This window comes from Perissodus microlepis, chromosome 18 (assembly GCF_051167445.1).
Source record: "Perissodus microlepis isolate ML-2025 ecotype Zambia chromosome 18, ASM5116744v1, whole genome shotgun sequence".
In the NCBI taxonomy this organism is placed as follows: domain Eukaryota; kingdom Metazoa; phylum Chordata; class Actinopteri; order Cichliformes; family Cichlidae; genus Perissodus; species Perissodus microlepis.
In genome coordinates this window covers 33,118,222-33,130,787 of record NC_140478.1, presented here as the reverse complement: position 1 = coordinate 33,130,787, position 12,566 = coordinate 33,118,222, and the positions used below count along the sequence as shown (strand labels likewise).

The following is a 12,566-nucleotide window of genomic DNA, read 5'->3' as shown; positions in this document are numbered from 1 at the left end:
TTTCCAGCACAATTATAATTCAAATACTCCTTTATTATTGATTATTCTCATTAATTTTCGATCATTTTATATATTTTTCCATAGTATTACATTTGAATTTAACAGATCATTCTCTCACATAACGGACAAATATTTGTGAAGTTATGATACATTTCTGGATGTATTTCTACAATCTAAATATGCACATGTACAAAAAATATATATTTAAAAAACAAGTAAATTGTGTTTTACTATATTTACAGTGATGTTATGTTATTTTACCTCTGACATGTAAAGTCACAGTCTACTTATGTAAATTTAATGATATTCTAGAAAGACAGTACAAAACTGTAAAATATACAGTAAGATACTTTGACATTACTATTTTTTGGAACAGTGTGGTCCAGCATCTGCCAAGCTGCCTGTGAGCCTTCAGGCACGTCCATGTCCAGCACGGCCTCACATTCACCCACTGAACCACACCAACACTCACCACTTTTAATCTCAATCAACTGAATTTAGAAATACCCATCTGGCTAACATAATTTTAATTTATTTTAATTTCTTTATTCCCAAATTGTTATTGAAAATGTAGAAGTTAAATATTGGTGATTGTGGACCATTCCATGAATCCAGATCAATACTTCTGGACACAAATATACTTACATACCTTCAAAAGTACTAAAAGCCCTTTCTTACGACTCATATAATACAAAAACTCTCCACAGACGACACTATACAGGACAAATGGTTCTTGTAGACTCAAACATGCACCCACTGCAAAGGCAATACCATCGAGAACTATATCCATGCTTTTTGTTCTTGAATGCCTGTCCAGAGCTTCTGGCAGAGGATATGTGAAGATCTATACAAATGGTTTAGTTGCTCTATCCCAACCTCACCCAAACTGTGTACTTAAATGAACTAGAGATGGAATTCAGGTCAATTCATTTTTTTATACAGCACATTGTAAGGTAGACCCTACAATAATAGAGCAACTATTTCAAGTAAATACATGAAATATAGTTCTTACTGCCTAAAGCATCACAAAGAAAGCAATTTTTATTGTTTTCATTTATGTATTACTGAATAGAAAAATGTACTTCTAGATCACCTCAGTTTCGATGTCTATATCCTCAAAAAACATCAACAACTGGATGAATTTATTTGTTGCTGGTTCCCACTGATCATTTCCATTAGTTGTGGATGGTTGGCTTTGGCTGTGTCTCCCTGTGTGCCTTGCAGGTTCTGTTACAATATCAGATTAAATTAAAGGAAGAAGTCATGTGTCAATAACAGGGCTGCTTTCGCATATTGATGGAGAGCATGTCTGACAAATTTCAACAGTTTTGGCATGTTCCAGTTCAACACTAGTAAAACCAAGGAGCTGGTGGTACACTTCCGCAGGCACAAACATCCTCGACTGTCTGTGAAGGTTCTCAGTCATCCAGGTCATCGTAGTCAAAGGATTCTGTCCTCAGGTGTGTGTTCTTCTCTGAGTTGTGTAGATTCAGACTGAGGAGTGAATGTTTTTGAAAGCAAGGTGTGGAATTTCCTGCGTTGTCTTTCTTTTCCTTTAGAGTGTTGGGCCCGCTGAGCCTTGTCCACAAACTTGTAAACCTCTTCTAAAATTGGAGAGGGTAGAAGGGTTTCCAGTTCTTGCAGACTCTGGCTAATCTTGCTCTGGAGGGATCTATAGTGAAATGGACCTGTCTTATCCTTTCACTTAGAAGCTGATTTTGGGCTCTCCGTAGAATCAAGTCCGCTCTGTATCCCCTGACAGTGGATCCAAGGCGCAGGCTCTTAGGAACAACTCTGCTTTGTCTGCATCTCAGGTTGAAACGGAGATGGTTCCTTATCCTCGACTGCAACCACTAAACATTCAAGGTTGGGACATTGAGGCTGTGGACAGCTACAGGAACCTTGATATTCATCCGAACAATAAACTGGACTGGACTCATAATCAATGTTCCCTCTAATGTTTCATGTGTCTGAGTGAACACACAAACTCCCTGAGCGTCCCTTGGACCACTGTGAGCAACAGCAGACGTGTGCACTGTGGTCACGCCAGCATCGAATCCATCCAAGTTACATGTTTATTAAAATAATCAGATTACAGCATTTATGTTAGACTACTTTTAATTAACTGCTTTATCACTCTTACAATGAAAATTTAAAAAAAAATCTTGTTCATGACCTGTGTAGCATGTTAACACTATTGGAAGGAAAAATAACTTGAACTCCAATTTTTAAAATACAACTTTCTTTTATATATATATAAAGCTCTGACTTGTATTATGAGCAGTGTTGGTCAAGTTACTTGAAAAACAGTAATCAGTAACTAATTACAGATTACTTCCCCAAAAAAGTAATCCCGTTACTTTACTGATTACTTATTTTCAAAAGTAATTAATTACTTAGTTACTTAGTTACTTTTTAAAAACACGATTTACAACCTGAATAGGTGATAAAGCGATAGATCTTTCAGCCCAATCCTACTTTTTCTGCAGAATCCATCATACAAAATGTAATCAAATGGAAAAGTCTCTTTTTAAAACTTGTTTTATTAGTTTTAATCTTTTAACTTCATGCATCAAGCAAAAATTTAATTATATGCAACATTCTCTGACTGGAAGAAATTTGTTTAACATTTAAACCCATTTTCTGCACATTCCAGCACATAAAATAAGTGGAAGTGGAAGAATCCGCAAGTTTGTCTGTGAATTTCCCATTCCCGTCATAGCGTACTGTCGGTGCTTGTTCGTAAGTTTAGGGGGGGTTTTTTTCGCTGTAAAAAGAAGTTTTCTTCCCACGCAGTGAAAAACGGACACTAATGTTTTTGTCACTTTATTTTGATTTATGGAATCAAACTCAAAGTAAGGTCAGTACTTCCACGCTTTAAACGCTGCACGCTCATACTCTCTCCCGCACTCGATATATGAGCCATTGTTGATCTGCACACAGCTGTTGCCACAATGTCGCACTCGCTCACGTCACTGTCATGAGACATTCTCCCAAAAAAATCACGGTTTTAGTAACGCAGTAAAGCAGCGTGTTTACGGGAAAGTAACAGTAATCTAATTACCTGTTTTGCAATAATAATCCCTCATATTACTCCCTTATATTACTCGTTGAAAAAGTAATCTGATTACTAGTAATTAGCAATCTCTAATTACTAAGTAATTAGTAATTAGTAATTAGTAATGGAGTAATTAGTAATTAGTAATCTCTAGTAATCTTGCGTCATTTTTTGATTGGTCGACATGGTACATTTTTCGATCAATAGGAAAGGCTGGTGTTTTTTTGGTGTTGTTTTTGCTCACAGGCTTTCGAGCGTTTTCCTTATAAAACGCCGTTTTTACCGTTTCTTCCCACAGTAAATATAAACAACGACAGTATTCAGGAAGAAAAACAAACATTGCAGATATTTTTATCATAACTCTGGTTTTACGTGGCCGATCAACACAATTTAAAAACTGGTATAAAGTCCACACTTTTCCCGTCAGTTGTTCCGTCTGTCCTGCTCACATCTCCAATGGTTGTACACGTTGTCATTAACGTGGCTTCACTCCACATCAGCTGCTTTGCTCGCTAAAACACCGGTGTCGGCACATAAGGACGCTGTCATAGCCTGTCAATGAAGTTGATTAGCTGCATATATACGAATGTGAATCGCATTATTGGCTGGACTTTGGGGTAAGGTGGCATCGTTCTAATCCCATACGGGAGCAGCCAGTCACTTACTGACTAACACTGCAAAACAGAATTGTTAAAGTATTAATTTTAATTTCAATTCAGGTTAGATTTTTTTTTTTTGTGTGCAACGCAGATTTTCTGTCCGCAGAGACCTGCCAGCAATTGCGCACACGTGCAGCTTAGAGGGAACATTGCTCATAATTCAGACGCCCTTAGCAAAGGGCAGAGCAGGCTGTACCTGCTGTGGAGACTCAGGTCGTTTGGAGTGAAGGACCCACTCCTGAAGACCTTCTATGACATCTTTTACGGTGTGGTCTGCTGGGGCGGCAGCATCTCTGCTGGGGACAGGAAGAGACTGAACAGGATGATCCACAGGGCCAGCTCTGTTCTAGGATGCCCTCTGGACCCAGTGGAGGTGGTGAGTGACAGGAGAATGGTGGCTAAGCTGTCATCCCTGTTGGACAACATCTCCCAGCCCATGCAGGAGACTCTGACAGCACTGAGCAGCTCCTTCAGTGGCTGCGGCACCCACGGTGTGGGACGGAGAGATTTCACATGTCTTTTCTCCCCACTGCTGTCAGACTTCACAACAAAGACTCCAACTGACCAACACTCACATCCACACATGTGCAATAACACTAAGTGCAATACTCTTTTCTGGCATCGTTGTATTATACTCAGTTGTATATAGCATTTGTATTCTATTTTATTCTATTTTATTCGATTGTATATAGTATTTCATCTTATTCTATTCCATTGTGTAGAGAGTATCTTATTTTTATGTTATTCCAGAGTTTTTCTAAATTTTGCGATGTAACTTTGCACTTTCTGCTGTAACAAAACAAATTTCCCATGTGTGACTAATAAAGGTTGTCTTATCTTATCTTATCTTATCTTGTAGTGTATTAGTCATTTAAAATGTAATTTGTGGTCTGAGGGTATTTTTCTTTCTGAACTTTTCTTCTCTTGAGGGACTTCAGATGATTCTTATTATATTTACTGTGCTTTTATTTATAAAAAGGTAAAGAAACAATGTTTTGTTGGTAAATCCATGAAAATGAATGTAGTCTGTATCCTAATAAGCTAGAGAGGTTTAACAGTGTGTGGCTCCCTCTAGTGGATGTTGTGGAGTATTCTGTTGTCTCCAAAGGTTTTTGTACAGAGTTTTGCTGTTTCCTGTCACTGTGGGCTGCAGAGCACAGTAGTACACAGCAGAGTCAGACAGCTGAAGCTTCTGGATCTTCAGAGGAGCTGATCTGTTGTTGGAATCCAGTGTGGATGAAAATCTGTCTCCAGCCTCTGTTTTCCCCTCACCAACCTTAAAGCGGCTCAGGATGAATTTGGGGCTGTTGTTTCCATCCTGTTTGTACCAGAAGAGATAATGATTTGTTGTAATGCTGACGTTATAGAGACAGCCAAGTGTTACTGTGCCTCCTTCAGCAGCAGTCTCTTCTCCTTTTGCTTGCAGCACGTTGTCTTTTTGTGCTCTGCATTCTGTAAAACACCAACAAACAGTATCAGTGTGCTGTTAAAGAATCACGTCAATGTTGATATCAAAGAAACAGAGTTGTGTTCATACCGAGGCACATAGCAGCCAGCAGCACTGAGATGAACAGAGGTGTCATATCTGCAGTGTAGAGTAACTGTGAGCTACAGCAAGTATAAAGAAGCTGTGATCTCTCTGTTTAGTCTTCATCAACACTAAGTTGGTGGATTAGAAGGAGGAGCCTGATCACAGTGACAGGACTCATTCACAGCCCTGTGTTATTCCCCCTGCTGATATAATGTCTTGTATTCCTGCAAGACATGAAGAGAATGACCATGAAGGCTGGCTCTGTGGTTGGAGTAAAATACTGGATGAAATTGGTTTATTCTGGAGTTCTTCTGTTGTTCTGCCTCCAGCTGAGCTGTGTCTGTAATAAAACCTCACTGAAATTTCCTGATAGCAGTTCTTTATGAGAACAAGAGTTTTCTGATGATAAACATGCGTTGTATTTACACTTTATAATCAGTTGCACTGAAACACTTAACACTGCTTCATTTTGCTGCAATGAATTTAACAAGCTATTTCATTTTATTTTTTTTGTACTTACATTTTTATTCACCAAGGCAAAAAAGCATCAAGGTATTATCCTTTACTCATTATACTGTACTTTACTGAGGAAGAAGAAGAAGAAGAAAATGAAGAAGTGAAGAGAAAGGACAGTCTTGGTAGATCCTTATCTGAACAATCTAATTTAGGAGTTAACGTAAATCTATAAATCTGATTGTCTGTCACTGTTTCTGTGTTTACTTACTGACTGACATGAAGTTTCTGTGAAATTATTTATTTAAATCTGTGTAATTATCGCTGTAAATAACCTATTAATATTTACTTTATCGAAAATTGGTTCATAAGTGCTTACTATTCAGCTTGGAAACAGTTGATGCTTTTACTTTGAAAAGGTATAGACCGACACAGTGTCGTAAATCAGTTTACATAAACGATACAGCTGCAGCGCGAGCTTTAATGTGGCGTTCTCAGCGGTTAAGAAACAGATGGCAGTTAAGGTGTCACAAATGGTTCCTTAGCGCCGGTTGATGAGGGAACAAGGTTGGTATCAAAGTTTTGTTGTGTACATGTGTATTTGTTATTTCACAGAGCATAAAGCAGCTGACCGTAAGTGTAAGGGTTTTCACCCACCAGAGGGTGCTAACGCACCACGATAAGTTTGTCACGCTTAGTCGGCAGTGCAAAGGTTTACAATGTTCACTGTTATATGCTGTGCAAAGTCAAAGACAATTGTATTATAGCGTATTTTATTTCATGGCAGCCAAGGCAAACATGCAATCTCGACTGTACCAAAATGACTGGGAAGATGATCTTAGTACCCTAGCAGGGGTGTATGGTCTAAGCCAGGGGTGGCCAACTCCGGGCCTCGAGAGCCAGTGTCCTGCAGGTTTTAGATGTGTCCTTGATCCATCACAGCTGATATAATGGCTAAATTACCTCCTCAACATGTCTTGAAGTTCTCCAGAGGCCTTGTAATGAACCAATCATTTGATTGTGGTGACCCAGGGTGAGATCTAAAACCTGCAGGACACCGGCTGTTGAGACCTGGAGTTGGCCACCCCGATCTAAGTCGTTCAATGAGGTAACTTGGCGCTTTATTTTTAATAGTTCTAAAGGTGAGCAGCATAATTTTGAATTAAATAGGGTACTTAAAGGGAAGCCAATGCAGGTCAGCAAGGACGGGGATAATGGAGACACACCGTACCAGTAAGGATACGAGCCGCCACATTCTGAACAATTTGCAGTCTATGGAGAAGAGTAGAGTTCAGACCAAATAAAAAAATAATAAAAGGGAGTTGCAGTAATCCAACCTAGATGTCACAAAGGCGTGGATGAGCTTTTCCAGGTCTCTATGCGGGACATAATGTCTGGCTTTGCTAATAAGACGAAATTGGTGGAAGCAGGATTTAACAACAGAAGACACTTGTTTGTCGAATTTAAATGAGCCATCCAAAATCACACCCAGGTCACAAACAGTGTCGGAGAGGTAACTGGCAAAGCGACCAAAGGCGTCACGGAGTTGGCCGCAAGGGATATTACTGTCGAACACGATGATTTCGGTTTTCCTGTCATTTAAGATAAGAGAGTAGAGCCAATCGTTGACCTCATGCATACGCTCACGAAAATGGTGCAAGACATGGCAGGATCATCAGTTAATTCGAAATAGATCTGAATATCATCGGCATAACAATGATGTGCAATGTTGTACTTCTCAAAGATTGCGCCTAAGGGGAGCATATACAGTGAGAAGAGCAGGGGACCAAGGACAGATCCTTGAGGCATGCCGCAGGAGACAGGTGCAGCAGAGGAAAAATAAAGGCCCAAATTGACTGAGAAAGACCTGTTAGAAAGGTATGACTTAAACCAATCTAGGGCGGTGCCTCTAATGCCTACTGTGTGTCCAAGCCTCGCTAATAAGATGCTATGATCTACCATATGAAAGGCCGAAGATAGATCTAGTAGGACCACGACAGCGGAGCATCCAGAGTCAGCAACCAGGAGGAGATCATCCTGGACTCTGAGCAACGCCGTTTCAGTGCTATGACAGGGTTTGTAAATTTATCATTAATGGCATTCACATCCAAATACGGCTAAAGTTGTGAAAGAACAATCCTCTCCAGTATTTTGGACAGGAATGGTGGCTTAGATATCGGCCTATAGTTCATGAGGTCGTTATGATCAAGGTTCCTTTTTTTAAGAACAGGCTGGACAACAGCGTGTTTGTAGGCTAAAGGAACAGAGCCAGAAAGTAGGGATATATTCATTAGAGATAGGATGCTGGGTCCAATTACGCCAAAGCTATCCTTAGCTATACGAGATGGAAGGATATCGCAGGCGGGGGAGGTATTCTTAGATTGTTCAATGAGTCGCTTGAGAGTATGGAGTGACACAGGCTCAAACTGTTGGAATGATGATGAACAACCAGGGGTGGGAACTGAACACTGAAAGAAGCAAGGACTTAACAGATGAAACTTTATCAATAAAGTGAGTAAGAAATTGTTTGCAGAGAACAGGAGAGCCTGCCAGGGGCATTTCAGCACAGGGGTTAACTAATGAATTGAAAATATTAAAGAGGGATCGGGGATTGTGACCATTAGCAAGAATAATATTAGATAAGACGCCAGCTTTTGCCATTTTAGCAGCGATTTGAAATTGCAACCGGCTGGCATGCAGGATATCAACCTGGTGTCTATCTTTCTTCCTTCTTCTCTCATCGTGGCGGCACGCACGTCGCAAGGCACGTGTAGAATCATTTAGCCAACATTGGGAAAAGGATCTAGGTTGCTTCATTTTAATAGGGGCAAAAGTATTGAGGATGGAGGAGCATGTGAAAAAAAAGGTGCTGGCAAAGTCATCAACCATGGGATGGTTCAGAAGTTCAGAATTACATAAATTAACATCAAAGATAACAGGAAATCCCAACATTGCTTATATCCCTAATGCAAATGTCCAAACCATGTGAAAAAACAGATCGAGAGTATGGCCCTTAGTGTGGCTTGGTTGGTTGACTCACTGGGCAAGATTAAAAGAATCAGTTAATGCAAGGAAGTCTTTAGTTAACGGATCGTCCTTACAGCAGATATGAATGTTAAAATCACCAATAATAATCACACAGTCATATTTAAAAATAACACAACTAAGAAGGTCAGCAAATTAATGAATAAAAGTCTTATTATATTTAGGTGGCCGGTAAACCAGAACAAACAGAGTAGTTCAAGGGGCGGTCATCTCCAAAAGTTGAGCCTCGTAGCTGAGGTAGAAAGGAGAGGTTAGCTGTCGGACTTTGTATTTACATTTAGAGACCGAGGCTAAGCCACCGCCTCTACGGGTAAGCCTTGGAGAGCTAAAAAAGACACAGTGAAGCTCAGGAAGAGGAAAAGACATGGCTGTTCAATAGGTTTGAGATCATCTTTTCAATTGGGGATGCTACAATCATCACAAGGAATGCAGAAAACAGAGAAGTTAACAGTGTGTGGCTCCCTCTAGTGGATGTTGTGGAGTATTCTGTTGTCTTTGCTCCAAAGGTTTTTGTACAGAGTTTTGCTGTTTCCTGTCACTGTGGGCCTCACAGCACAGTAGTACACAGCAGAGTCAGTCACTGCAGCAGAGGAGATCTGAAGATCCATTTGTTTTTGATCGTCATGCACTTTAACTGACACTGTCGGAAATTCTTGTTTCAATATGTTTCCTGATGCCAAATGAGAGATCAGGAACTCTGGTGGGTTTCCTGGATATTGCCGATACCAGAAGAAATAATCGTCACTTCTTGCTTCTCTGGATAATCTGTAGGACAGAGTGAGAGTGTTTCCTTCTAAAGTGGACTCTTCATCCTTGACTGCAGTGAGTTGATCACAGCTGACACCTAAAGGAAGAGATAAATGTTGTTAAAGACGATGTTAAACTGTGAGCGCCTGTTCCAGTGATTTCTAGCAAACAGATCCTTTAAAGACATTTCTTCTTCCTGCTTTAACCGACCTGTTAGTGTGATCACAAACAAAGGAAACATGAGCCAGTAATGCAGTGACAGCATCTTCCACACACTATCTGTTCTGTATGCTTCACATATTGAATGTATCTGACAGTGGGAGTCCTTTTCTGCTCTGTGACAGTGTTGCTCCTCCTTCAGCCTCTTCCTCCTCTCATATCTCTGCATGTTACAAACACCAAAACCAAACCTCAATACATGTTACAGCTTTCAGCACGAACTCAGAAACCTCCAGTGTTTTCAATCTTTGTTTTTAACTCCTTTGAACATCTTCATCACTCGCCGACAAATCTTAGGAAACATTAATTTTATATGAAAAGAATTTCACTGAAGAAACCAACACATTTTAATCCATTTGGTTTGTTTCATAATCCTATAATGTTTCCATGCATTTTATAATTTCTTGTATTCATAAAACTTCTTTGTGTAATGTTTTTGTAATTTAATTCTTTGAGAACAAACCCAGCATATATCTGATGTGGAACTAACACCTGTGGAAACACCGAATAAAACTAATTTATTTGAGTGTTCAGTGTTATATTTTTCTTTGTCTGAACGTTCCTGCAGTTGGTTTGTGGTTGATGTGGATTTGCTGCTCATGTGAATCCTCCCACAGTGTTTCATTAGCAGCTGTAACCACAGTGACTCTGATAAAACAGGAATTAGCAGAATCCATCTGATATGAAGCTGTGCTTTGAATACCACTTCCCTCCTCTTTGAAGAGTAGTCAGATATCTGTGTTCAGGTTTTTGTACAGCCTCTTCTACACTTTGTATCACTGTGTTTGTAGAGCACAGTAGTAGAGAGCTGTGTCTGCCAGGGTTAGGGCTGCTATGGTCAGATTAGTTGTTGTATCTGATGTTTGGGTTTTATAACGTTTATCAGGAATATATTCACCCGAGTTTCCTTTGGCTCCTTTCCTGGGAATAAACTGAGGAGCCTGAAGGTCAGAATCATGTCTGTACCAGTGAAGGTAAATATTTCTGTAACTTGTCTCATAGTCACATCTGAGTGTGACAGATTCTCCTTCTGTTTTAGTGACTTCAGGTTGTTGAGGAGTGATTGAGTCTCCAGCTGTTAGTCCTGGAAAAAGAAAGAAGAAAAGTAGTGAAATGCAGTCTGTATATCTGCTTAATGCAGCAGCTTCAACTAAACTTTAATCCCTGTTCTTAAACTCTAATGATGTGAGATAGAAGCAAAAAGAGGTGCAGCAACATGTCTTTGGAGTTATTAAAGCCAGACAGACAGCACATGAACAATGTTCTTCCACTGCAGCACAATGACCAACAAATAATGTCATTGGATGAACTCAACTTCAGTGGGCGGGGCCAGTTTAATAGCTGAGCCAATCAAATAGTTTTGTGCTTCCACAGCAGCTCTGTCTCTGTCTCTGATCTTTACTGCTTCATTTCTCTGTTGTCTTTGTCATCAGTCCAATGACACAAGAATCAGAGGTTTAACAGTGTGTGGCTCCCTCTAGTGGATGTTGTGGAGTATTCTGTTGTCTTTGCTCCAAAGATTTTTGTACAGAGTTTTGCTGTTTCCTGTCACTGTGGGCTGCAGAGCACAGTAGTACACAGCAGAGTCAGACAGCTGAAGCTTCTGGATCTTCAGAGGAACTGACTTTTCTTGTAGCGTAGCCGTAAATCTGCTCCTCTCAGAGTCTTCATGTTCTGTTGATCCGGAGAAGCGTCGTAGTATAAACTCTGGAAAGCTTCCTACTTTTTGTTTGTACCAGAACAATCTGGGGAAATTGTCTGTTGTTTCATATCTACAGTCAAGTGTAACTGTGTCTCCTTCAGCAGCAACGACATCTCCTTGTTCCTGGATCACTTTGTCTTCTCCTTTACACTCTGAGGAAGAACAGAACATGCAGAGGAAGAGATGGATCAATAAACATGATGATTAAAGGAGAACAATCTTTATGTTCACAAATAGTTTTTAACCAAAGTCAGCAAGAGGAATGTAAAACATATCTAGCGTTGCACTGACTGCTGTCCTGAAATAATTTAAGCATATATAATAATAATAATAATAATACACAGCATTTCTCTCCTGTCTTGTTGTGAGTCGTGTGCAGAGGAAACATGTTGATGTTTGTATCTCACCAAAGAAAAGAGCAGCAAGAATAATCCACAGCCAATGTTCCATCTGTACAACAAGGTTTAAATCAACAGGAGAAACTAGCTGATGTTCAACATTCAGTCTGAGAATTGTTCTCTTCACAGCAGCACTTATTATTGACACAATGGTTGAACACAGTGCAGAAGGAGAGCACCGCCTACTGGATGATGTCGCCCTCTGTCTCCTCTTTGAGTTTCACTTCTCTCACTTCCTCTTCCTCCTGGTTCACAGACTGTTAGCAGCATTTGAATCACTGTGAGGAGGGAGGGTGGAGCACTTTGCACTGTGTGCAAGGACAACGAGCCAAATGTTCTCCATCACTGAGCTCCCACGAGAAGAGCAATGAAAGAAAATATAAATGGTCACAAACAGAACTTATGTCTTTGGGTTTCTTGTGGGTGGTTGGACTGGAGCGGTGTCTTGGGTAGGTAATGATCATGACATGGATTTGGGCGAGTGGGCACTGGGTCGTCGGATTGTTGGTTTCTTTATAATATTGCAGGGTCTTTGCTCTTTGAGGCAACTTTGATGTTTTATGTGTTTATGCGTTGGATGTGACTGTGGACTTGGTTAGGTTGATCGGTGCTGTGAGTGTCATTATGGATGTGTAGTAAATACTTCAGCATCGACATGAGCGAGGCAGAAATAAAGAGCATGATAAAGCAGAAATGGTGGAAACGTTGGAAAAGCAGTGGGCGGAGGAAAAAGAAGGATGACGGTGTTACAGGA

At 40.2% G+C, this 12,566-nt stretch overlaps 1 protein-coding gene across 1 annotated transcript; it reads right to left on the bottom strand.

Moving 5' to 3' along the window:
* Positions 1-4,768: 4,768 nt before the first annotated feature.
* On the bottom strand, positions 4,769-12,023 carry LOC146368648 (uncharacterized). The gene is made up of 6 exons (XM_084913574.1): positions 11,822-12,023; positions 11,220-11,566; positions 9,809-9,875; positions 9,473-9,590; positions 5,255-5,325; positions 4,769-5,169 (listed from the first exon to the last, which is right to left on the bottom strand). Exons 1-6 carry the CDS (start codon positions 11,862-11,864, stop codon positions 4,769-4,771), a joined length of 1,047 nt encoding a protein of 348 aa, XP_084769700.1. The 5' UTR covers positions 11,865-12,023.
* Positions 12,024-12,566: the final 543 nt, after the last annotated feature.

What these genes read in the sequence shown, in the direction of transcription:
- LOC146368648 (XM_084913574.1), bottom strand. Translation starts at nt 11,864, where the DNA reads ATGGAACATTGGCTGTGGATTATTCTTGCTGCTCTTTTCTTTG. An exon ending in AGCAGAAAAGGACTCCCACT is followed by an intron (nt 9,591 to 9,808) that starts GTCAGATACATT and finishes CTCTTCCTTTAG; the next exon opens with GTGTCAGCTGTGATCAACTC. An exon ending in AGTGACGATTATTTCTTCTG is followed by an intron (nt 5,326 to 9,472) that starts GTATCGGCAATA and finishes TACTTGCTGTAG; the next exon opens with CTCACAGTTACTCTACACTG.